The following is a 26,433-nucleotide window of genomic DNA, read 5'->3' as shown; positions in this document are numbered from 1 at the left end:
GGGGGGGGGGAGAGATGGGTTGGACCATTGGGGGGGCATACTGTTGTCCTTTTCCTTTCTGAAAGGAAAAAGTGAGTTATGATTTTGTTCCTCAGTTTAATTCAAACTCGAGCTGATTCACACCTTCAACAGTTCTCATTTTTTCAGGGAACCATGCCCCTCCCAACATTGTTTACCAAAGTATATTCCTCCAAAAAACAACACAATAAAATGTGAAAATGTTTTTTATTAAGTACAGAATCTGAATAAAACAAGTAGTTAATTGACCCCACAAAGAAGGAAGGGCCTTAGAAGGGTTCCCTGTAAGGATGTGAAATAATTAAAAACACTCAAGTGAGGCAGAGCCTGAAGATTCAGCCCCACAATCAAAAAAAGAGTGTGGACGGAACATCAGAGATAAGAAATGTGGCTTTACAAAAATACAAGTTCTAAAATGTACATTGGGGAATGGGTTGTAGGCATGGGCAAAAGAGGTGGGATTTATGGCAAGAAAGACTCTTGTGAGGGCAAGATTATACTTCTGCCTCTGGCTCAGTAAGGACACCCAGATGCTGAGTCTCAAACCAGGATTTCTTTCATGCTACACAATTACACCACTTTGATACTATTTAAACTGCCATGTCTCTATCCCACAGAATTCTGGGATCTGCAGTTTCATGAAGTGTTTAGAATTCTTTGCCAGAGAGCTCTAGTACATCACTCAAAGTATAAATTCCAGGATTCCATAGGATGTTTCTGCAGCAGTTAAAGTGGAGTCATACTGTTATAATTGTGCAGTTTGAGAGACTGTGCTCATATTTCTATCTGAAATACAACCATGTATTTATGGACAAATGCGTCCTACTGACACCAGGCCACAAACAGACTACATCCCTCTACAATCCTCCTACTGCTTGTGGGCAGGCAGGACTGAAGCAAAGAACTCAGATCAAGGAAGGAAAGAAAGAAGATACCTGCCACCATACAAAGATAAACACAAAGTCAAGTGTTCTGGATAGTCAAAACATTATTCCATCAGATTGAGCCTGAAAACAATATTCAGCTTCTGAGAAGATCAAATTTGGGAGCTGATGGCTTTGCCTGCTGATAAAGAGAGGGCAGGTGATGTGAATTGACTATGGGATTATGGGAGCTGGAGACCAACCAATCCTTCTGGAAGGCTACCATAACAAGTAAAATAACCACCTAGGAGACTGTGAAGGAAAAGAGTATTTGGTGGAAGCTGCATTGGGACGGTGATTTCTCACTTGCTCACAAATACTTTGACTCATATATACACTGCTGGCAGAGAGGTATGTAAACACACAGATCCGCTGCACTGAGAGTTGACAGGTGCCTCTTTTTCTGTTTGAGCTGTAAAGCAGATTTCCTTCGAACACTGTATCTTAGGTTGTGTTTCTGGATTTTAATTTTTTTTAAAAAGTGGTCCTTTCTACAGATACTCCCTTCAACATCTTCTAGAAAAGCTGTCCCATCTCCCTCCCCATTCAAGGAAAGCCAGAGTCACCCCGTTTTGAATCTGCACCTTGGGCACTAAATAAACCTACTTAGCTCCAGGTGACCACAGGCCTCAGGGCTCTTTTGCAACCAAAATGGAGAAGGAGAAGACCTACAGCCCATTTTGATGGGAAAGAAAGACCAAAAGAATTAGTCCCAGAAGTGAAGGGAAGTTTGGCTTGCCTTGTAACTGGGCTGCACAGTCTCTCTCACACTGTGACTGATTGGCCCAAAAAGTGAAACAGAAAGGACAGCTGTGCTAGGCTCCAAGCCTATGACAGGGTTCATCTCTTCTACAGTCAGGGCTTCTGACCACCAGGAAGGACCAGGGCCTGCAGGATATCTGAGAGGGACACGATACCCTTCACCACATTGTTCTCATCAACCACGACCAACCGATGAACCTGTTAGTTAGAGAAAATGTTGGTGAGACCTTGTTTTAACATAACCAAAATTCAGTGGAGGCCGCCCCAAGCTAATCCCTGATGATGTGTGTGTTGTGTGCCTTCAACTTGTTTCTGACTTTCATGGGGTGTTCTTGGCAAGATTTGTTCCCAGTGGGTCTCATGGGCAGGCTGGGAATTGAACCCTGGTCTCCAGAGTCATAGTCCAACGATCAAACCACATATGCTGCTGACTGCCACTAATAAATTCCCACTCCTGAATCCAAGAGTTGTCAAAGTGATTGCTTAGGGAAGTCATATATCCTCCTGTTCCACTCATGGGTGGAGCCTGTCTTGTTCCCTGCTATTTTGTATTTATTATTATTATTATTATTATTATTATTATTATTATTATTATTTCTTCCCTGCCTCTCCCAACGTATCAAGGAAGGGAATATATGAGTAAACACAACACAGCTGTCAGACTCTGGACAGCACACTTTGGCTGCTGTAGGGACATCTTAATTTTAATAACCACCAAACAAAACAAGGACAACAGTAATACAGTACACTTGTCCCTCCCAATTCAGGGGGGATCTGTTCCAAACCGCCCCGCAAATCAGAAATATTGTGGCTATTCAGCCCCATTGGTTATAATTGCAGTGCACTCCTGCGCACACCATCTTATCCCTCCTAGCTTGCTGTCCATTAAGTACCAAAACCACGGACTCCGTCCACAAACGGGGAGGGATGAGTGTATATCAGGATTCTAGCATCCACTGACTGCATTACTGTTGTCCCTGTTTGTTTGGTGTTAATTTTATCATCTTTATAACAAGGACTAACAGTTGTTTAATTTGCAGTTTCCTTTTCGCAACTTCCCGGTGGACAAAAATCAGTCTGGACGTTTACATCTCTTTCCCTACTGAAATTCAGTGTCTAAGAAGGGTTGAAAGGACCACACATTACCTCTGCTTCCACCAGCCGGTTGATTATTGTCTCCAGAGTCTCATGCTTGTAACACTTCAGTACACCTTCAAAATAGTGTGAGCGATGCTGCAGTGCCTTGGTCACTGTCACATCCAGATTGTTGTACGTTTTTTCTGCTGCCAGGTTCTGACCACAGGAAGATAAGAAGATGAGAGAACCTGATGAGACAGGAGGTGAGAGGACTTGGCCCACACTGACTCCAACACCTTTCTCATTGCATGTTGTACACAAAAACAACCACAACCACCTTTTATTTTTATCCCACCTCTCCTGCAGGATTGTGTACATGCCCTAGGATATAAGGGGAAGAATATTTCTGCACAGCTGTTGAGTTTGAATCTCACCTACAACCTAGGCTACTTGCAGTGCACTGCAGCAGAAAACTAGCTTAGACACCTAAACTCCTTGACAGGAACTAGGACCATTCACACATCAAACATCACAAAGTAGGCTGTGGTGTAGACAAAACAAAGAAGACCACGTACTACTTGATCAGAGAGCCAATTCATAACAGAACAGTGTCAAAAAAGCAACCCCTATAGGGGACTCATGTTAGCGAGTGAGTCAAGCCATGTGCAACTGAAGTAGAAAGAAAAATTGCAAAGGCGTTAAGCCAGGAGAACCCAAGGAGAGTTTCCTTCCTGATTCCAAGCAAAAGTCCATCAACTAAATTGTGTTAGGTTCCATATGGTTCCATTCAGCACCTTGTCTCTGCTGCAGGACAACACACACATACAGGAGTAGTTCAGGCTATCTGATCCTATTTACATACTGGCTTAAACCATACCAGCCTAAATAAAAAGCTCAAGACATGCCAGTCTTGAGAGGAAGCCTAGTGTCTCTGCACACTATCTTGGCACCTGCCCTTCAGGGATGCTATCCTAACTCATATGCCTACTTCCTCCTCTTTTTCCTCCATGTACGAACAAAATGCATGTGCTAGAAATTACCAGGTATATTTCTTAGCTAGGCCATGAACTGACTGGACAGATGCTGTAATAGTGTTTCAACCAGCAATACCACCTGAAACACAATTTCCTCCTTGCATTTCCCCATTTTTCCTCCACTTTAACCTGATCTTAAAACCTTTGCTTCTCCTCCTCCTCCTTGCATTTCCTCTGACAACCAAACTTTTTTCCCCTCCACTTCCAACCCGATCTTAAAATCTTCTGTCTCCTAAATTCTACCCGACTTGTCACAACCTATGCTTTGACTATTTTGAGTACTAAAAAACAATTACATATTGACATATTATCTTTCTTCTATTAAAAAACTAGTAAATTAATTACAGTTTTATAAAAAAAACCATTATGTTCTTTAGCAAGTTTTTTTTACAGAGCTTTGGTTTTAATGTTTAAAAACATAATTTTTATATTGTTTGAATCAGTATTATCTGTCCTGTGAAGTCTTGAGTCAAGAAGACACCTCTCTCTCTCCCTCTCACAAACACAGAGATTACAAACAAAACTAAATATATTTCCATAACCTTGGAGGGAATGTATTGTTAAAAATCAGAAATATACTCACAATGACATCAAACTTGGAATAAATATCCACAACCCGACCTGAAAGACAGTCAGAAACAAGAACCGACTGTAAGGCAGGAACAACCACCTACATAATTCCTCACCCCAAGATCAGGGAATCTTCATAGTTTCCTCATTTCAGTAGTATAACTGGCAGAGAGGAATATCATTTTATATTATTTTTTTAAAATAGGGGGAGGCAGAAATTCTTGCTGTTCTGCTGCAAATCACCTGGAGGTCTACCAGTAAATCCAAATCTATTTTCTGCTCATCCCCAGTCTTTCTATGTCCCAAGTGATAAACCAGTAATGCTTGACACCTAACTGGATTAGAAGAGTTCCTGAATTTGCTCCACTCCCTCTACAACAGGAGTGGGCACAGGGGAAGAGCATTTTCCCTATTTTCTTCCACTGAAGAGACCCCTTTGGCCCACACCCATCCTTTTTTTATATAAAAGAGATCATTTTCCATTTTATAAAAATGCTATTTCAAGCTTAAATAAGATGCCATAGGACTGGGTAGCTTTTCAATGGAGACATCCATCCCAGGAGGATTCTTCATCTGGGGCCAATTTTATTTTTTATTTTTATGTTATTTATTTTTTTGTGGTGGTGACCACGGAGTAGCCTAGAGACTGAACAAAAAAGCCACATGAGTTGGCTATGGTCCTAGGCCTCACATGTTCCATCCTTGCCTTTTAACTCCACAACACTCACCTGACTCATCCACCACAGGCAATGCAGAGACTCGGTGTTGTACAAAAATGCCCAGTGCAACATAGATAGGGGTGTCAGTGTGGACCATGGCAATGTTTTCGTAGGTGCCAATCTTTAGCTCCTCCAGAGTTTTGGACATAAATTCTGGTTTAGGAAACTCTGCAATCTGTAGGGAAACAAAGGTTCTTAATATAATCTAGGGCTCTGTAGGCAAAAGAAACATAATGGCATCTCACAGCTACATCACAACCATCAGGGATGGCTGGGGTGGGGTGGACACTCACAAAGAGCTTGAGGAACTTCAAGATGCGTTTGTGCGTCAGGATGTACAGTGTGTTGCCTGAATCCGGATCAATGACTGGAAGTCGATGGATCTTGTTCCGGATCAAAGATGTAACGGCGTCATACAGGCTGGAAGTCACAAGAAGAGAGGAAGAGCACATTACAAATGCACAGCAACAAGAGCAATCTATCACCAAGTTTTTCTCTTAAGTCTATGAGGGATGTCTCTAAAGCAGAGAAAAGGTGTGTCTGGGTTTCCTGGAACCATTTCACAGGCTGGGTGAGGTTGGCTCCAGTGGTAGTGGGCAAGGATTTCTGGATTCAGATCTGTTTTAATACATTGCTTCTCCTATTCCAAAGATTCAGGACAGGACAATCAGCTGCATATTTGAAGGCAGGAAGAGAGAAGATTGCTATATTGTCAACCCAACAGCTGACTGTCTGAGAAGGGCAATAGGATAGTATTTTGACACCAACTGGTACTAAACACATTATGAATTGAATGCCTCCACCCTTATGTGCCCATCCATGTCCTAATATCATCTACACAAGCCCTCCTCTGTGTGTCCCCTGTTCTGAAGTTTGCAGGACAGCTACAAATGAGGGGTTTTCTTAGTGGTGGAACCCCCCCGCCACCCCCAGATATTCAATACTCTCCTTAGAGAAATTCTTTCCGTGCCAAAAATGTTCTTTTCAGGTCTAGATTAAACAGTTTTGTTTTAAAAAATCTCTCCTCTGTGCTTTTAACCTACTCCTTAAATCCCTAAGACACTTTGGTGACGTAACTCTTGTGTGGTTTTAAGTCTTTGCCTGTATTGCCTTCAGTTATATTGTTTTTTAATTGCTTTTTAATTTTGCAAGGCTTGCTTTTTATTCTGGCCAGTTTTATATCCACATTTGCTGGTTTCTGCTTGATTTTATTGCACAACTATTCTGGTTTTTAAATTATTCTATGATGCCTAGGAAATCTGACAGGCTAAAGAAAGAAAGAGAGGGAGGGAGGGATAGTAGGAGGGAGGGCAAGTGGACTGATGGACACATGCATGCAAGATAGAGTCATGGTCTCAAGGAAACATTCGGTATCCTCCAAGTATCCTCTAGTTTGTAAGTAAGTGGTCCCAGAAATGTGTGAGTATATGTATGTGTTTTGCCTTTTAAATTCATCACTTTACAGATTTGCCAGAGCCTATAATAAACTGGTTTACTAAGGGCTTCACAATTAGGGAGCATGTGGACTGAAACACAGCTGTGTCTTTATCTACAAAATCCAAAGGAGGCACATTGCACTGAAATGTGGATTCTCTTTCTTATATGAGAAAAGCATTTTTTTCTTTTTCAGTGTTAAGATGAAGCCAATCATATCACAACTGAAATCTGATATGGCCACCATGAGTCTGATAAAATAGCTTCAGACCTTAAATAATGGTCAAGTCTACACAAGGGGGGGACTCAAATCCCCCTCAAATCTGTTCTGATCCAGATACATAGTGCATAGCATTTCCCCTGAATCTGGCACAATCAGGACACACGGTGCAGGATCATATCAGCAGCAAACTGAAGAGTAAAATGCCTTGATGACGATTTTTTTAAAACTCAGAGTTTGCTGCAGAGTTTCTATGGAAGTCCAGTGTTTCCTCCACGTGTCCCATCAATTTGCACTGGATTTTTTTTTTTTTGGGGGGGGGGAAGGGCAGTCAGGACAGATCACCTGGCAGGTACTGCCATTTTCAGTCAACTCCTACTGCTGCTGTCAGCTCTCGGAGCCAGGACAGATCACTGGCATGTGCCACCATTTACATTTCTCACCAGAAACATTAAAATAAAGACTTCCTGCTTGTGAGGCACTTGGCACTTCATTGTACCTCAAAGCACATGTCAGGGGCAGAGGAAGAGAAAACTTCACTATGGGCATTTCCCCCCTCCTCCACACCATTCCCGGTGGCATCCTCTGAAGTGATAATGAGGCACTGGGTGCCTCACAAGCAGAAAAAATATTTATTGTAATGATGTTCCAGGTAAATAGTGGCCCCTGCCAGACAGCAATCAGTCCTGGCACTTAGAGCTGTGGGAAAGGTAGCAACAGCAGGAGCAGACAGCACACCAGAGCAACAGCAGTGTAGACAAATGCTGCAGATAAAATAGGTACAGGGCAGCTCTGGGGTGGGTTCAGGACAGAACAGATGGGAAATCTACTTGGATGTTTCTCCCAAGTATAGATGGGACCATAGCCTGCAGATCACAATTTGCCTATCTCTCTTCCTAACACAAGTCACATTTTTCAGCCTCAGTTCCTCATCTGTGAAGCAAAAGTAATAGCCCTCTCTGACAAGATTCTTGCGAAATGAATTCTAATAAAAATTGTGAACCAGTAATAATTATTCACTCATAATGATGATGATGATGATGTACTCATAATAATTGCAGAACATGTGGTCAGATAATTTCTAGTAAATTATTTGCTAATTTATCCTGGTTCCTTAGGATATGCTTTCAAAATGTTTTGAGGCAAGGAAAAGAATGAAAGAAAAGCATGAAGGTGGGGCTAGCATTAGTGGGATAAGAAGTAAAAATTATTTATTTATTATTACTTATATTGCATTTATACCTTGCGCTTCAGCCACAAAGACTCTCAGAGCTGCTTACAGATAGTTAATAAGACAGTTCCCTGCCCTCAGGCTTATAACTCAAAAAGACAACAGGACACAAAAGGAGAAAGGAATGGCAGTGGGGAAGGGTATCAAGTCCAGCGGTTCTTCTCTCCCTCTCAGGCCAGAATGATGGTAGTTGGAATGGAGGGAGGGCTCTTAACAGCTAGAGTAGAACTATGTGACACATTGAAGCCCTACTGTCAGTAAGCCTTCGCTAAAAATTACCTACTCATTTTTAAACCCTTCCCTACAACTATGACTGCATCCACATTGCAGAAATAATCAAGTTTGACACCATGTTAACTACCATGGCTCAGTACTATGGCATCTTGGGAATTGTAGTTTGTTGAGGAATCAAATGTCTTTGACAAAGATGTCTCACAAAACTACAGTTCCCAGAATTCCACAGCACTGAACCATGGCAGTTAAGGTGGTGTCAAATCGAATTATTTCTGCAATGCGGATGCAACCTAAAAGAGCTAAAAAATTGGCTTATGGAAAGAAAGTTAATCTTCTCAGATATCAAGATACTATAGTTCATTTGGATGCATACAAAATACAATGCCTTGATCAGATGGTCAACTATGCCTGCATGCTGAAGAATTGCCATCATGCTCTTTTCTGAGCTTTAGCTACACTGGATTCCTAACCAGAGCAGGTCAGGGAGATCAGAGTTAAGAAAAAAAGGTCAGTATGGGCCAGTGGAAGGGAGCAAGAAGGTACAAAAGAACTCACAGAACTGGTGTTGGGTTTGGCAAGGGGAAATGATTGGGAAGACTGTCAAGAAGCAGAAGTGCAGCAATATGGCAAAAGGGTAGGCACAGATCAACACACAGATCCACACTGGTGGCATCTCCTACCTGGCACTGGGCGAAATGCAGACTAGTGGCTTGAAGGAGTCCTGCAGGTAGACCTCTGTTGGGGACAGAACAGAATCAGTATCTCATTCAAATTGGAAAGAGAGGAACAAGTATACTGGTTATGCTGGTGAGGAAAGTGAGTGTACGGCTTCTCCTGCTGCATGCTCCCCCTTTCCCCACAAGCATAACTAGTCTAGGGCACTAGAAGAGTGTGTGGTCAGAAGCAAGGAAGGAGAAGTGGTTTGCCGGCATCTTCACTTGCTGACCTCTTAACCACCAAAAGCTAACACCCAACACTTTCTTTTACTGTCACCTCACTAGAAGCAACCTGTTTTCTGGGGATAGAAAACACAGAGCCCTCCGGACATTGCAGTTCCCATAGTTCCCCACCACTGGCTATGATGGTGAAGGCTGAAAGGCACTGTGGTTCAACACTAACCAGTAGACCAACTGCTGCCTCATTTGCCCCAACATCTACCTCCTCCTTACCTCGCCATGTTTCAATCTTGTGCTCCTCCAGCTCATAGATCTGCACCTGAACATGCAGGAAACAACACAAGGCATCAACCCAATGAAAGCCATCTTCCCTCCCATCTACCTCCTGCCTTTGACAGTGTAGACTGTAGCTGGCTCTGGGAAGTCACAATGGGATTTCATTACCCAGTTATGAGACGTCTTCCCCTGGCAATATCACAAGCATGATCCAGTTGACTAGAGTTTGGGGTTCCAAAGGATGAAGTGAGCATTCTTAGGACAGTTGACAGGGGAAGCAAATATTTATCCCAGCTCCTTCCAATTCCAGGTTTGGGTCCAGCTGGGCCAAGCCAGAAGGGTGCTCATCCAAACCAAACTATTTTGCTCCCAAATGACATTTAGAAAGACTTGTGAAGGCTTAAGAAATGTTATGAGTGTAGGATTCACTGCTGTACTTTGTTGGAATTCATTGTGTATTTTCGAGATGTTATTGCTGTCCTCTGTTTTGTGTAATTTCCTTGCTGGGAGTCACTCTTGTTCAAGGTACAGGACATAAATTTATTCAACAAACTACTACAGGCATATCTTACGGCCCGAACAGACAAACCAAAATAAAGCTGCTTTGGGTCATTTTTGGAGGTATACTGTTTAAATTGTGCACTGACCTAAGAGGCCAGACGCTACGCCAAAGCCATGCTCCAGTCCTAAGGTACTGCCAGCATGTTTAAAAAACCATAGATCTGGCCACTAAAATGGAAATCATAAGAAAAGTGGAGGCTGGTGCAAGAAAAAATCATCCCCAGATACACTCTGGAAGAAGCTTTCAAGTAGTTTCTGGAAGGTTTTGAGTAAGGCTCATATGACCAAGTTGTATAACTTCATATGCGCATATTGTTAGTTTTGAGTAATTATTTCTTAATTGTTTGGTTTGCTGAAATATGCTAAATTGCTGTTCTGTGACATAGGAACGTATCCCCATCTTTCCATGTTATTTCTGCTTCTGGTACCAAATTTTCTGTTAAATAAGGAATGCACAGGAACACTTCTACTATGCCTCTATTTCTAAACTTCCCAGAGTCTCAAGCAAAAACTTCATTCTCTAATCTGTATGCTTTACTCACACAATTTAAAGTTTCCCCCTACAAGTGTGGCTCAAAAATGCTCTTTAAAAAACTAATAAGGTCAGGACTTGATGGCAATGGATAAATCTGCATTCAAGATTATATCCAGCCAGAGACTGAAAAGGTTTTTTTTTTTTAAATAGGACAATTCCCAGAATTCCACAGCAAGAGTGACCAATGGCCATGTTGGTTGCAGGATTCTGAGAGTTATAATAAAAAACACATAAAACTTTTTCCAAGCTGTGTTCTAGAAAAAAGGAAACAGGAGCTCAGAGTTGGGGTGGTGGATGACAGGTTATTCCTCTCCCCCCCAAAAAAAACAGGTTTTTGTTTGTTTGTTTAAGTCAGGTTTTTTATTTGTTTCTTTAAATTAATTTTTCCATTAATGTGTAACACTACACCAATATAGAATTAAATCAGAAAATTACCATAAGTAGCAAAATGCAGTTCAGATGTTTTTTTTTAAAGTACTCTTTCAAAGCAAATTGTTTTAGTTAACCTTATGTTAATAAAGGATTTGTTTCTGAATGGCATTTCCTGCACTATAAAATAAAGTGATTAAAAAGAAGCAACTGATACTGGATACTGGTCTAACAATGAACAACTACCAAGAAACCATTAAAGTTAAAATGTTTAAATTCAATGTCATTGTTGTTCCAGTAGGAGTGTTGGAAAATAGTAATAGCCAGACATATTTGTGTGTGTGTGTGTGTGTGTGTGTGTGTAAATAATCAATTTAAAAAAACAAGGAGTATTGTGGGTTTTTAAAGACATTTAATTTAAAACCAACCTGGTTTAAACCAGCTATCTCTGCAGGAGTAACAGACTCCTTTAACACAGGAAGAAGGGGAAAACAATGCTGTATGTGTACTCACCATGGCTGATTTGTAGTAGCGATGCAAGATGTTGATGAAGTCTGTGATGGTGAGCATTCCTATGGAGGAAAGAAAAGGCAATTTGGGAAAGTGTAGAAGGAGAAAGGAAAGCAAGCAGAGGAAACAGCAGGCCCATCTTAAAACAGGCTGGGAACCTGATCCAGAGGTAGGAAAAGCGTGGCCTACCATCTTCATGAAGCCCATGGACCCCACTTAGGCAGTTCCTAAAGGTCTCAAATAATTAGAATACTGGGCCCTGTCCCCATGCAGTTGCCTAACCTTGCCCTAATAATCTGTGTCAGGTTTAAGAGGACCCACAGGAGTAGCTGCGGAAAGTGTACTGTTCCAGTGCCTGTGTAAAATTTGAAAATGTGTGTGTGTGTGTATTTACAACCACCATGTAAACTGAGGCCTTAATCTATAGCATGCTTAGGATATGTATGGATCCAGTAAAAGATACCTACCCACAAAGCTTTGGGTTTTGCTATCCCAGAGTGGAGCAGCCCGCACGCCATTGGTCACCAATGCAAAGAAAGCTTTCTTTACCTACAAGCCAGATAAAAAACAGTTCCTCAGTGAAGCTTTGATACAACACCAACACAGTGATTTCCATTCAACCTATCCTTAATGTGCTCTCAGCTTCTTTTCTTAGTGAGAAAAAGAGTTAATAGAAGCAACCAGAACATGAATGCCTCTTTTACATATGATTAAATTGAGATCCAATTTTTGCCTTTATAGTGGACCCTTGTTATCTGCTGGGGTTTGGTTCCAGGAACCCCCGTGAATAACAAAATCCGTGTATGCTCAAGTCCCATTAAATACAACGGCATAGCAAAATGGTGTTCCTTATATAAAATGGAAAAATCAAGGTTTGATACTGGAAATTTATACTTTTTTTGAATATTTTCAAGCCGTGTATGCTTGAATCCATGTATAAAAAATCCATGTATAAGAAGGGTCAACTGTATTTCCAACATCTGAGCTTATTTTATATTGGCTCTAATGTAGACTATTAACACACTTAATTTTACCAGGTTTAACCGCAAAAATTTCACACTCTGGCTTTAAGGTATTAGGCAGCAAAGCCTTGCAGTTTAAAAAGTTAACCCAGATTTGAGGAAGCTGCTCGTGCTGTAAGGCAACAGACTGCAACTGGTTAAAGACTGTGAAGGTGTGGCTGGGATGACAAAGATGAGGCCACAGGATGTGTGCCTGAAAGTAATAAGCAACACACCAACAGCTTTTTAAAATCCATTTATGGGTTATGCTGAGCACTTTGCCTCAGGCTTAAGGGATACCACAACAGCCTGAAAGAAACAAACACATACAACATCCCATTTTGACTCCAGCCTTCCAATTAATTAATACTTTGCACTTTACTACTACCTGGAGTTTCTCCAGATATAAAGAAATCTCCATCTGGTTTATGGGCATCCCCCTTGCTGTTTATAAGGAATCTCAGGACCTCTGGCTTACTGACGGCTAATCGTTCTCTGTGCTTCAAAAACAACAACAAAAACATAAACAGGTCACCACCCACCTGAAGAGAAGTGTCAAACACAACAAGCTTGGAACTTGTTGGGATGAGGTCATAGCAGCGATGAGACTTCATGAAGCATGTGTAGATGCCACTGCTGGAATCGCCATCTGCTGTAGGCAAGAGATTTGAGGGAACTATGAACACAGGTGGCCAATAGACACATCACCTCTCCAAATGCATGAAAAGCAAAGTAAGTAAATTAGGATTTTTAAGGAACAGTGGCTTATGAAGAGCAAGAGAAATCCACTGATTTTAGATCTACCAATGATCTGACAGTCAGAATAGTGAATTTAAGGCTCACTGGTACTTCCGATTCTTCTAGTTCCATTCCTTATAATGCAACATCACTGCTCACGACACTTTGTAGAATAAAATAAGTAACAAGGGAAGAAAGTTCCCTGTTCCAAGTACCTTAAAATACACCAGATACCATATTAATTGTGGAGCTGTGTACTTGATGCTTCCCCCCCCCCAAAAAAAAAAGATCTGCAGAAAGCAGAGAAATTGAGCAAATATGCCCTTTAATGTCTGAATGCCCTCCTTGGCTGTGGCACCCACAAAGAGAGCTCGCTGTTACTCTCATACCCAGAAAAACAGCTTATATTAAAACACCTGTGTGGCTGCTGCATTGGTTTTCTTTTACCACACATGCTGTGGTTTTCCACAGTCACTGTTAGCCCAACCATGAGGTGTCACCTGAAGGTGTTCAGTGCCTGTCCCCTTGCCTGGAGAAGCATTTCCCAACCTAGTCACTTGAAATTATTTTGGACTATAAATCCCAGCAAGGGCTGATGAGTGTTATAGTCCTAAATTATCTGAAGAGCACAATCTGGGAGAGAAGGCTGCTACTGGTTCAGATGGCACAAACCACTATGATGGAACTGTGCCCTAATTCCTCATCCACAGTCTGTTGAGACACTCACAAACAATGATCTGGACAGTGCCTTCTAAAAACTCCTCAGACAGACATTTTCACAATGTTACAGCATTGTACCACAACACAGTATGTAGTGTTGGACTACAAGTCTGGTGATCAAGGTTCAATTCCCCCAGTCAGTCATGGAAACTCACTGGATAACCCTGAGTAAGTCACACACACTCTTAGCCCCAGAAAACCCAGTGATGGAGTCACCTTAAGATCACCATAACTCAGAAACTTCTTGAAGGCACACAACAACAACAACAACAACCACACATATACAGACCTATGTAGCCTATCCTCTAATAAGTACTCCACAGAGCAGCCTCTGGAAATACTGAACTACAGGTCCTACTATCTATATGCATCACAGACTAGGAATGATGGGGTTGTTATGTCCAGTGTAGACCAAACTTGCAAAAGGCTATTCTGGTCATCCCACTCACCTTCTGATAAAATCAGGCTTTTCTCCAACCCACTCTCAGGTATGGTACCCTGCAAGAGAGAAGAAGGAGCAAGATCAAGTAATTCCTCTGACATCCTATGCAACGGACTTGGTTCCACAGAGCAGCTTCCTGAACTGCTAGCCAGAGCATAGTAGTAACCTGGGCCTCTACTGTCAAGCAAATGGCTTTTTGAATCTTTGTAATCATCAGGGCTTGCTGTCATGTTAACATCTGTCTAGTAGCATGAAAGAGTTAACTTGTTTTTTTGTATTCATTTTGCAGTTTGAAGCAGGGAAAAGAAATGAAGGCTAACAAACAAATGGGAGAGTGAATTTTACACTGTTGTTGCACTGCTCTTACTGCTGTTAGAAGGGAAACAAGACAGACTCCCTTCCAACTTTGGTTTTCTTTGTATGTTCCTGCACAATAAACCGTTGGGTGTTCGTCTTCTATTGGCCTCACCTTGGGGGTACACCCCAGCCCAAAGGCTCCATCCATGTATATCCAGCAATGGGGGTTTGATCAGATTGCCAGCCAAGGAATAAATTTGGGTAAAATTGATTTGGGGGCCAATTCTCTCGTTAGTTTTTTTTTTAATTTAGCATTTATTAAGACAAAAACATAACAAACACACACAACGTAGGAGATATATAACAAATGGATAAATGAAAAAGTATTAATTCTATCTATCTTACATCATTACTGCTATCTTCCCATAATTTTGAAATCTTTCCCCATTTCTCTTCGTATTGTTGTGAGGTTCTGTTGTTTTTAGACATTGATATCATATCCAAGATCGCTAATTCGTTCAGCTTCAAACACCATTCCCTTACTGTTGGGATACTGCTGGATTTCCAATATTTTGCCCAAATCAATCGAGCAGCCATAATCATATATAATGAAATACTTACTTCGTCCTGAACCAAGTTGTCCTGTATTACATCAGTTATGTTCAACAGAAACAATTATGGGATCAGTGGTATTTTTTTAGTGTACAAATTATATTTTTGTGTATCAATTTTCAAAATTTTTTAACTGCACTGCACTGTCACCAGAGATGGTATGAGGAACCACCTTTTTGGTTACATTCCCAGCAATTAGAATTACCATGTTTAGCTATTTTGGCAAGCCTAGCTGGGGTCATGTACCATCTGAAAAACAATTTATAATAATTCTCTTTTAAGTTGTTACATGTAGTGAAACAGAGATTTCTTTTCCAAACATTCTCCCAACTAGACATAGGTATTTCTTTTCCGATGTTTTGGGCCCATCTTATCATATTGGGTTTTCACTGTTTCTTCTAACATATCCATACTTAACAAAAAAAAATTAAATTTCTAAAATTAATTTGGTCATTCTCTCATTGGTTGTGACAAAGGGCCAGAATGCCTCTCTGTTCTGTACCACCTGCTGCATCATTCACCATCAATAAAGCGTCTGATATAACAGTAATATGGGTGAGTGTTCCACACTGGGGGGAAAATCCTTAGAGAGGCCTGGAACTATATCCAGCATACTTCTGCAAAGAGCACTCCCTGGGCTTTAAATAAACTTCCTATCAGGTTCAATTCCCCACTGGAGCATAGAAACCCATTAGGTGATCTTGAGTAAGGTCACAAAGGATGGCTGTGGCAAACCTCCACTGGATTGCTTTTAAAATATGCAGAAAACTCAGGTGCACTTAAGTTGAATCTACACTGCAGAATTCATTCAGTTTGACACCACTTTAACAGTCAAGGCTCCATGCTATGAAATCCTGGAATTTGTTGTGGCACCAGAGCTCTCTTAGAGAGAAGGCTAGCTATCTCACAAAACTACAAATCCCAGAATTCCATAGTACTGAGCCATGGCAGTTAAAGTGGTGTCAAACTGCATTAATTCTGCTGTGTAGACAGATGACAAGCTTTTTGGAAAACAGCAGGATATTCAACAGACAGGCCTCCAAGATCATGTGTGCCCATGAGAGGGGAGGGAGCTCTCCTTTGAGTCCAGGATAAAACTACATACCCCACTACGGGCCAAAACAGATGAACCAGAGCAATGTTCCTGGCTGCCCCATCACTGTCAAATCAGGAACTGAATTCAATTCAGGTGAGCCATCTCCTTGTAACACAGAGGGAGTTTCAACACTGGGAAATGCTGATGATAGCCCTTCTACCAGACCCTGCCTAACAGCTGGATGGATGAAATTGTGCCCTCTGTGGCTCCTGTCCCCTCTCCCACGAAAACTGCATAGTATTCCCACAACAGTCTGCATTCTTACCAGACAAAACCCAGCTGTTGGGGCTTCCAAGCTAGAAGGTTACTTAATGCCACTCAGAACCATGCTGGGAAATCTGGATAGAGTTGAACAGGAAAGAGCTTCAAGCCTGCGACAAAGGAGATGCCTGGAAAAGGCTAACCTAAGTCACCAGACAGAAAGCACTAGGGGATTTAAGCTAAACTCCAAGCAAAGATTCTAGTTGCATCTAATCTCCAGGAAGGATTTCGGTGTCTCATACCAACAGGGACAGCGGTGGCATTGTCGCCAGTAAACATGCAATGAAACCAGAAAAGCAGGGTCCCTAAACAAATTGCACCAGCTGAAACTAAAGCCATTGAGCCCTTGCTGTGCGGGTAACAAGTAGGCATCCAGAAAGGTATGAGTGCATGTGAAATTCCTGAACAGGATCAGCAGAAATATGAAGTGTGCAAAGTGTGTAGCTATAGCCTTTGTAAACTTTCTGGACTACAGATCCATCAGCCATAGACAGTATGCCAGGAACAACAGGAACTGCAGTCCAAAAACATCTGAGTGGCCATGGTTTTTAACTTCAATACGACCAATTCTACTAAAACTCCATGAACCTTTCATACATCCATGTCCAGCTCTTGAACTACTGCCTGCAATGCTGCCACTGGTATGCAAATTCTGCATTCACTGCTTGCTCATGTCCAGGACTCGCTAGCTGTCATTCTTACTACAGTGGCACACACTTCTATAGCATTCATAGGGAATAAAAATAAGAATGGGGATCAGAAAGGGGAAGGTCACAGACTCTGGAGGCAGCAGCCTCTGAAGCAATGAACAGCAGAAGTACAAAGTTACATGGAAGAAGTATCAGACAGGAGAAAGGGTCTCACAGGCAAAGTTAATTGAATTTTAAGAAGCTTTGTCCACCAGCAGGAAGTGGGGAGGGAATGATTTCCCAAAGGATGACAAAGAAGAAAACTACTGTTGTGCACCCTATTCCACCTCATCAAGCCACACAGTCCTCAGAAGCTGGCTTTGGAAAGAAGTTATTTGTGGTGGCAACAGCTGCTGTCAAGGTGGCTGTTGACACACTAGGTGACAAATAGCTTCTTTGCTGAGAGAGCCACAAATGCCAAGGCTCAGAAACACAGACACAGGAGTGGACAACAGCTACATCTGGACTGCAGAAACAATGCAGTTTGACACTGTTTTAACTGCCATGGGATTTGTAGTTTTGCAAACTATTACACCTGCTCTCTAAGAGTGCTCTGGTGCACAATAAATTATAAATTCCAGGATTCCATAGAATGGAGCCACGACAATTAAAGCAGTGTGTCAAAATGCATTAATTCTGCAGTGGCACAGCTTCCTCATCCCAGACAGGGCATGAGGCAAAAGAGCTAACCTGCAATTCATATCCCAGTTACACTGGAGTTGAACCCTGTTTCCCTTCCATCCTATGATAAGTGACTGTGACAGGATATCAGGGACTGCTGTGCTACCTACCTCCTTCTCTGCTGTTATTCCCAAACTGTGGGCACTCTCAGTTGCAAGAGGAGGTAGATATCTGCACTGAAGTGCAAGGGAACAGCAGAAGCTCAACAGACCAGAGGATGGGGCAACCCACCTATAAAAAGCAGCACTTTAGCCATGCTAAAGAGGTGCTGACTATTCTTAGGAAGGCGGATGGTCCTGGAAGAACACCAAGGCAGAGACAGAAGGAACAACCCATTATCTCCCCTGGAAGGTACAATCTTGCCCAGGGAAATGGGGAGCTAGAAAACATTCAAGAGACCGATGCTGAAACAGTTTACCCTATAGTCACGGAAAGGTCCCCATGTAATCTAATGCTTGTTGGGCTATCTGAGTACTGGAATAGATTACAGTATGTTTTTGTTAAGCACTGGAGCAAATAAACTGCTTTATGTGATTCTTTGGCTTGAGGGTTAAAGGAGTCAAAGGCCTATGATGTGCTGCTCCCCAGAGAGGGAGTTGGCTGAGTCACAGTGACCATGTGCCCAACAGCAGGGCTCTTGCCTTTGGTGAGATCACTGCAAATCTGTCACAACAGGCTAAATTTGCACTGCAAAAATAATGCAGTTTGACACTGATTTAATTGCTCTAAGCTATGGAAATCCTAGACTTTTTAGTTTGTTGGGGCACCAGAGCTCTCTGACAGAGAAGACTAAATAGCTCAGAAAACTACAAATCCCAGCATTCCATAACATTGACCCATGGCAGTTAATACAGGATCCAACTGCATTATTTCTTTAAGGGAGATTTGGCCACAGTGACTTAATGAATTATTCTAATTGCTGTTTTGTTTGCCCAAAATAAATCTTCCTGAAGAGGAGAGCCCCTTCTACCCATGGTCATTCTCCACATTGAACAAGAACCTGGATTTCTGTGTTCTTACTGATGTAAACAGCCTATGTAGGTAGAAGGGTCAAAGCAACAAATAGTGAGGGGGGGCACTAGTGCATTCCCACCCTCATATATTTCAATAACATGCTCTACAAACACCAAGGTATGGCTTTTGTGAAAGCACCCCCTGAAGGCAGGGAGTCTGGAAGATTTTCTCTTATCTGAACTTTGGCTGTATATAAAAGAGGTCCAGGTATGCAACAGGTTTTTTACATTAAAAAGATAAATAAATGATAGATCCAACAATAAGAAGCATCTTGGCATAGAAGGCAGAATTGCTCTGGTACAAAACTTGGGGCTATTTATCTCAACATCATTGAGAAAGTCATGCTGAGATGGAAATAGAGGGAGAAGCAATTGTTTTCAGAGGGCTGCTTTACAAAGGAGGGCACCACCTTCTTTGGCTGATGATTGCTCACTTGTAAAATGTAGGATGAAGTTACACCCAAAATTGACACAACCAAGCAGCATCATGTTACAGTGCAATCTGCCTCAGAATGGACTGTGAAAAAGAAAACAGACATGAGAAACTTGACTCCAATGTAGCATACGTCAGGAGGTCCCTAATTCCAATGCAGTTTAAGCCATGAATTTGTTCTCTGGGCTACCTTAGTCAAGGCCTTCAGCTTTGTGATTATCTACACAATATATTTAATTTAAACAAATTTCCCCACCTCTATTCTGTGGGGGTTTTTTCCAATTATGCAAATTGTTGCAAGTTTTTCATTTTAAAATCTATGCATTGTTTTGGTCACACTTTATTTCTTAAAAAGATCCTGTAAGCCTCACAGATGTCTGAAGCCTCAAGTCTGGAGCACATTTTCTCACAAGACTCAGGAGGTGCAAAAACACTGGTCCAGACAGTTCAGCTAAGGAAATTTCTTTCCATCCCTAACTGCACTGCCCAGGAGGCAATAGGTGAGCTAGCAGGCAGAGGTGTGCATTTACTTGTTCTTTCTGTCTGCTCAGTATTATGGACCCAGTCCTGTCTTCACTAATGCCTAGAAATACTCCAAAAGCACCAGATCCCATCTGATCCTGGAAGCTAACCAGGGTCAGCCTTGGTTAGTACTTGGATGGAAGACCACCAATTAATATCAGGCGCATTAGGCTATACAGTATCTCATAGGAAGGAACTGACAAAACCAACTCTGAGTCTTTCCTGACCATGAAAACCCTATGAAATGAACTTATGAACAAACTAAATCAAGGCCTTCAGTTCCATTTTCCCCATCTGTAATATGGGGATAAGAGCTCTGATCAACCTCACATTGTAGTAAGAATTACTAGAATAAGTGCACATTAAACATTTTACACTCTTAAGGACAGAGGAGTAAAAATATTAATGGGCACACATATATGCATATTAATACTTTTACAGCCCAATATGTACTTATTCTAGTTTGCTTGTAGCAAACATGGTTACCATAAAGCAGTGGTCCCCAAACTGTGCCCTTTAAGGGATTTTGTGACTTCAGCTCCCTGAACACCAGGCTATTGACCAACATGGCTGTGGCTTTTGAGAGCTGAAGTCCAAAATCTCTTAAAGTGCACAGTTTGGAGACTACTGCCCTAAAGAAACTCAGGACAGTCATAAGCCATTTCAAAATGATCGAGCACTGTCAAACAGAAAGCAAAACAGAATGTTTCCATGTAATTGATCCCTTTGCTAGAAGAGAGGAGAGGCAGCTGTTGGAGTGACAAGTAACTGCTGCATCACAATGATTCCAAAATGGTTTGCAAGTTCCCCCAATAGTGGAGATGTACTATTCTCAAAAATCAGACAGAACATCATACTATGGGCTATCTCCGTGAGAGGAGATCCCAACAGAAGAGAGCCACAGGTCCTCCTCCACCGAGGCCTAAGTTCAAATCCTCATTCAGCAAACATGGTTCCCCTGTCAGTAAATACCTTCTATATTTATCAAATATTACACCATATCTGTCTTATTTTTTCCCTTAGCTATTGGAAGATTAACCTCAATTTTTATTTACATGATAAATGTCTTCTTTCTTGTGTGTCTTATTTCTACATACATTTAATACTTTCCTATTCCCACAATGCTTGCTTTTTTAGTCCCACCTTATTTTGCAATTTTTTAATAGAGACCATTCTTCCTTTGCCTTGTCTATATCTTTTTGATGCAGCCAAGAAATTCATCCGTCCATTTCTATCACGTCAGATAATTTCATAAGTCTCTCATCAACTGTTGGCAATTCTTGTCTCTTCCAAACTTGAGCCAGTAATACTCTAGCTGCCGAAATCATAGATAGCAAGACTCTCCAGTACTTCCTTTCTATTTGAGTTTCTTCAGAGGGGGTTTCCCATTGCTCCTCTGAGGCTGAGAGAGAGTGACTTGCCCTTGTCACCCACTGGGTTTCTATATCTGTATCGTAAATGGGTGTACTTTGAACAACCTAAAGTGCTACAAAATGCCATCTTGGGAGACAGGCATATACATTCATTACATAAATAAATAGAAATGCTACCAATAGCGGTCATAGGCATGTACCCAAAGTCCAAAGGTGTATCTACACAGGAGAAATAATGTAGTTTGACACCACTTTAACCACCGTAGCTTCCTCCTACATAAATCCTGGGATCTGTTGTTTTGTGAGGAGGCACCGGTACTCTTGAGCTTGTTGCTTTTGTTGTTGTTGTTATTGTGTGCCTTCAAATCATTTCTGATTTATGGCAACCCTTAGGTGAATTTATGGGGTTTTCTTGGCAAAGTTTGTTCAGAGGGTGTTTGCCATTGCCTTCCTCTGAGGAGGCTGAGACAATGTGACTTATTGCCCAAGGTCACCCAGTGGGTTTTTACATGGCTGAGCTGGGATTCGAACCCTGGTCTCCAAAGTCATAATAATAATAATAATAATAATAATAATAAAATGTATTTATATCCCACCCCTCTAAGAAATGTAATCGGGGCGGCTTCCAACATTAAAATTGTACCTTCCCAAGACCATCCAATCCCCCCCACCCTTGAAACACAATTAAACAATATCAAGGTCAAAGCATCCTTAAAAACCTATTATCAGGACCAAAGAAGAGTGGCTGCTCATCCCAGTCCCTTGGGCAGAGAAGGCTAAAGAACCTTGCAAAACTGCAAATCCCATAGGACTGCATAGGATGGAAGCACAACACTTAAAGTGGTGTCAAACTGCATTGTTTCTGCCGTGTGGCTGCAGCCCAAGGCACTTGGGAGGGACAGAAAGAGCCCCCATTTGGGGAGGAGAGGAGAGGCACTGCTCCCCACTGAAGCTGCGGAGGAGGAGGAGGAGGAGGAAGCCCCAGGGTCGCCTTCACTCACCGCCTCCATGATCCCGGTCCCTCTTACAGAAGGGGAGGCATTGCCAGCCACTCTGGCCGCCCCAGCCTCACCTCACTTCCGGTTTGACGCACCTCTGCCCTCACTTCCGCCAGTAAGGAAGGACACGTGGCCGGAAGTGGGTTGGAAAATAAAACATTTAAGTTTCCTGCCCCGCCCCCCCTCCATTGCTTCCCTTGCTGCTGCCATTGCAGGTCCAAAACACACTGCAGAAATAATCCAGTTAGGAGATTCTGGGAACTGTAGTTTGTGAGACATTCATCCTTCTCTGACAGAGAGCTCAGTGCTACAATAAACTACAGTTCCCAAGATTCCCTAGCACTCAACCAGGATCCAGAATACACTGCAGAAATAATCCAGTCTGAGACTGCTTTAACTGCCCTGGCTCAATGCTAGGGAATTCTGGGAAATGTAGTTTTGTGAGACATTGAGCCTTCTCTGCAGGGAACCCCAGGTGCCACAATAAACTACAATTCCCAGGAGTCTCTAGCACTGAGCCAGGGCAGTTAAAGCGGTCTCAGACTGGATTATTTCTAGTGCAAAGATCTAGGCTGCATCCACACTGCAGAAATAATCCAGTTTCACACCGCTTTAACTGCCAACGCTTGATGCTATGGAATGCTGGAGATTGCACCTCCACTCTGGTGCCACTACACTTCCCAGAATTCCATAGCACTTACAGACCAGATTATTTCTGCAGTGTGGATGGGCTCATAGCTTATATTCATAAAGGGAAGGCATACATTGCATTGGGGGAAAAACAAGTTGGTCAACTGTTACTATAGTCTAATCCACACTACAGAAATAATCCAGTTTGAGATCGCTTTAACTGCCCTGGCTCTATGCTATGGAATCCTGGGTATTGTAGTTTATTGTGGCCCCAGAGCTCTCTGACAGAGAAGGTTAAATGGCTCACAAAACTACAGTTCCCAGGATTCCCTAGCATTGAGCCAGGGCAGTTGAAGTGGTCTCAAACTGTATTATTTCTGCAGTCTGGACTGGACCTGTGTTATTTATCTCTTTCACACAATGTAAGAAGACTTGCATTAGTATTCGCTCCTTTGTTTTCAGGGTCATCTTGAGCATTTATACTCAGAAATGAGATCTGTCTAGGGTTGTAGCATTAACTTTGCTACACCATTTTTAAGGGCTGTAGCTCCATCCTATGGATTCCTGGGATTTGAAGCTTTTACAAGGTTCTTCTACATTACAAATCCCAGGATTCTGTAGGATGGCGCCTGGGCAGTTAAAGGGGTGTCAAATTGCATTATTTCTACAGTGTAGATGACAAAGAAGGGATCCTGTTGTTTAATCACATATGCTCAAACCAATAAACTTGTTGGAGACTTGGCCACATCATGGGAAGGTATGAAACATTAGAAAAGACAATAATGCTAGGAAAGGCTGAGGGCAGTAGAAAGGGGGGAGTCCACACACCAGACGGCTAGGCTCAATAGGAAGGTCATCAGGGAGTTTGCAGGACCTAAGCAGAGCAGTGGGGGGCAGGGCTCTCTTATCCACAGAGTCACCATGAGTCAAAGTCAACTCAAGCGCACCTAACAACTGCAATTTTATTAAAGCATAAAACTTCATGGACTGGAGCCAAATACTTCACTATATGCATCACAACTACACTATCTGTATAATGCTTGATTTCTCCTGTGTTTCTTACCAACTGTTATATGGTTGCCTTTTGTTAACTGCCTTTACATCAGCCTCGACTCATTACACTGGTCAATGACCAAATATACAACTTACTACTACTACCTCGACTCATGGTCACTCTACAGATGAGATATCTCCAGACCCCTGTCCTCCACTGCTCTGCTTAGGTATTCTAGATTCAGGCAATTGACCTCTCAATCGTCTATCCTAGTGATCCACAAACTGTGCCCTTTAAGAGATTTTGGACTTCAGCTCCCAGAAGCCTCAACCATGTTGGCCAATAGTCTGGGATTCTGGGAGCTGAAATCCAAAATCCCTTAAAGAGCACAGTTTGGGGACCTCGGGTCTATCCATCTGGCATGTGGTCTTCCTCTGTTTCTGCTTCCCTCCACCTTTCATAGTATTATTGTTTTTTTCCAGTTATTCATGCCTTCTCATGATGTGGCCAAAGTACAACAGCCTCACTTTTGTCATCTTTGCCTCCAGGGAGAATTCAGCCTTGATCTGTTCAAGGGCCCATTTGTTTGTATTTTTAACTGTCCACAGGATCCTGAGCAGTCCTCTCCAGCGCCACATCAAAAATGAGCTGATTTTCTTTTTATCCACTGTTTACTTTTTTCACTGTCCAGTTCTCACATCCGTACATGGTGAGAGGGAGTACCATAGCTTGGACAATTTTAACTTCAGTGCTCTTATGCATTTCTTGATACTTCATGATCTTACCTAGTTTTTTCATGGCTGCTCTTCCCATTTCTAGTTTTCTTCTGATTTCTTGACTGCAGTCTTCATTCTGAATGATGTTTGGCCCAAGGTATGGGAAATCTTTAACTATTTTGATTTGTATCTTTTGGTGGGAGTAATGCAAATTGGTACCAAAAAGTAACCTGAAAGTCCCAGTTTCAGACAATGGAGATGTATCTCTCGCTAACCTGACAGATAATGCTAATCAGATCCTATAACAGTTAAATAAGTGGCGGTTTGTATAATCAAACTTCTTATACTATAACACTTATAGAAACATTGGAGTTACACATAATCCCAGTCTTGAGTCACATCATGGTCTACTGGCTTTCCACTCTTAAAATCCAGCCAAATTATATGAGATTTTCAACATGGTGAGGCTGCAGCTAGCCAGTTCTGTAGAATCAGAGACAGTTAAGGTATATACGAAATCCTTCACTGAATTATGCTTTTCCCTTGTCTATGGACAGTCCCTGCAAACAATCAGCAGAGGACAGTATGGTCTGAGATTCAGAAGCGCAATGACTCACTACTATCACTGCACAAAAAGAAGTGTTTGGATGGAAAATGGAAAGCAGGGCTATGTATAACTCTTGTTTTCCTGACCGCAAGGCACAAATGAAGCCTAGACTTAAATGCCAAAGCACACATTTTCCAACACAAAACACAAAAAAGATACCCATCTCATAGAAGGGAACTGGAGCTGCTCAAAGTAATTTCCACATACAGTATATGCATACCTGCTTCTAAAACATTGAAAAACCAAACAAGCTATTTTGTTCTTATTTCTGGATGGCTTCCAGAATGAGGCACCAAGTTGCAACTGCCTGCCCTTTCTATTTACTGTACTAGCCATTTTCAGAGAAATAGCCACGTTAGTCTGTCACAGCATGAAAAGGGGGGGGTGTGTGGAAGAGAATTTCAGACTGATTTACTTTTTGTGAACATCAGCCCACTAATTTTCAATATCAATCCACTAATTAATTGTGAGTACCAAGCCACTGGTTTCCAGGAAAGAAACAGTTATAGCCAGTGGGCCTAACTAAATATGTTGGCAGTCCCTAGCACATTAAAAAACAAGAATGCCTTCATGTTGGATAGCTTTAGAAGAGGGTGACCAGGCATCCTGCTTTTCCAGGACATGGCCTACATTGTATCCTTCTGTCCAGGAGGAATTTCCAAAATTGTCCTCTATTCTGAGCCTGACCAAGAAGTGTGAATGTATATATTTACAGAAATGTTTTCAGCTCTTTAGTTGGTTATGTTCCCCCGTCCCTTTTCCTCTGGAAGGTCCTCCATTCTGCGGTACCTTGTCCTCCTTTGCCCTTCAGTCACCCTGGCCAGAGCAGTGAAAGCGATATGGAACCTGGATCACTCCTGCAGTGCGGATGCAAACTTTGATGTGCTCTAGCTTGAAGGTACAAAAACAAAGCGAGACCCTAACCTCAAAGGGTTTTTTTGTGGGGTTTTCAGGCTATGTGACCGTGTTCTGGAAATGTTTATTCCTGACATTTTGCCAGCATCTGTGGCTGGCTTTTCAGAGAATGCTGGCATGGAAGAGAGTGGGGTGTGCGCACACACATACACACACACACACACACACACTGGGTGAGTTGGAAGGAGTGATTTACATGCATGAAGTCGAAGGCTTTCATGGCTGGCATCCACAGTTTTTTTGTGGATTTTTGGGGCTATGTTGCCATGTTCTAGTAGTTTGTTTCTGACGTTTTGTCAGCATCTGTGGCTGGCATCTTCAGATTA

The 26,433-nt window shown here is 42.1% G+C and overlaps 1 protein-coding gene across 2 annotated transcripts; it reads right to left on the bottom strand.

Moving 5' to 3' along the window:
- Positions 1-208: 208 nt before the first annotated feature.
- LOC149322556 (5'-AMP-activated protein kinase subunit gamma-1) lies at positions 209-22,332 on the bottom strand. 2 transcript variants are annotated; one of them, XM_089479704.1, is made up of 12 exons: positions 22,249-22,332; positions 14,278-14,326; positions 12,913-13,022; positions 11,837-11,918; positions 11,373-11,431; positions 9,392-9,437; positions 8,903-8,957; positions 5,397-5,523; positions 5,113-5,278; positions 4,398-4,435; positions 2,850-2,996; positions 209-1,901 (listed from the first exon to the last, which is right to left on the bottom strand). In XM_089479704.1, the coding sequence occupies exons 1-12, from the start codon at positions 22,255-22,257 to the stop codon at positions 1,797-1,799; spliced, it is 993 nt and encodes a 330-aa protein (XP_089335830.1). In that variant the 5' UTR covers positions 22,258-22,332; the 3' UTR covers positions 209-1,796. The 2 variants fall into 2 exon arrangements, with proteins under 2 accessions (XP_089335830.1, XP_089335836.1); XM_089479710.1 differs by having other exon boundaries at positions 12,913-13,019.
- Between the last annotated feature and the right edge of the window lie 4,101 nt (positions 22,333-26,433).

Source organism: Sceloporus occidentalis, unplaced genomic scaffold, assembly GCF_023333645.1.
Source record: "Sceloporus occidentalis isolate IW3139 unplaced genomic scaffold, rSceOcc1.0.p SCAF_1, whole genome shotgun sequence".
NCBI lineage: Eukaryota > Metazoa > Chordata > Lepidosauria > Squamata > Phrynosomatidae > Sceloporus > Sceloporus occidentalis.
The sequence above is the reverse complement of the archived record's forward strand: the minus strand, read 5'-3'. Positions and strand labels throughout refer to the sequence as shown.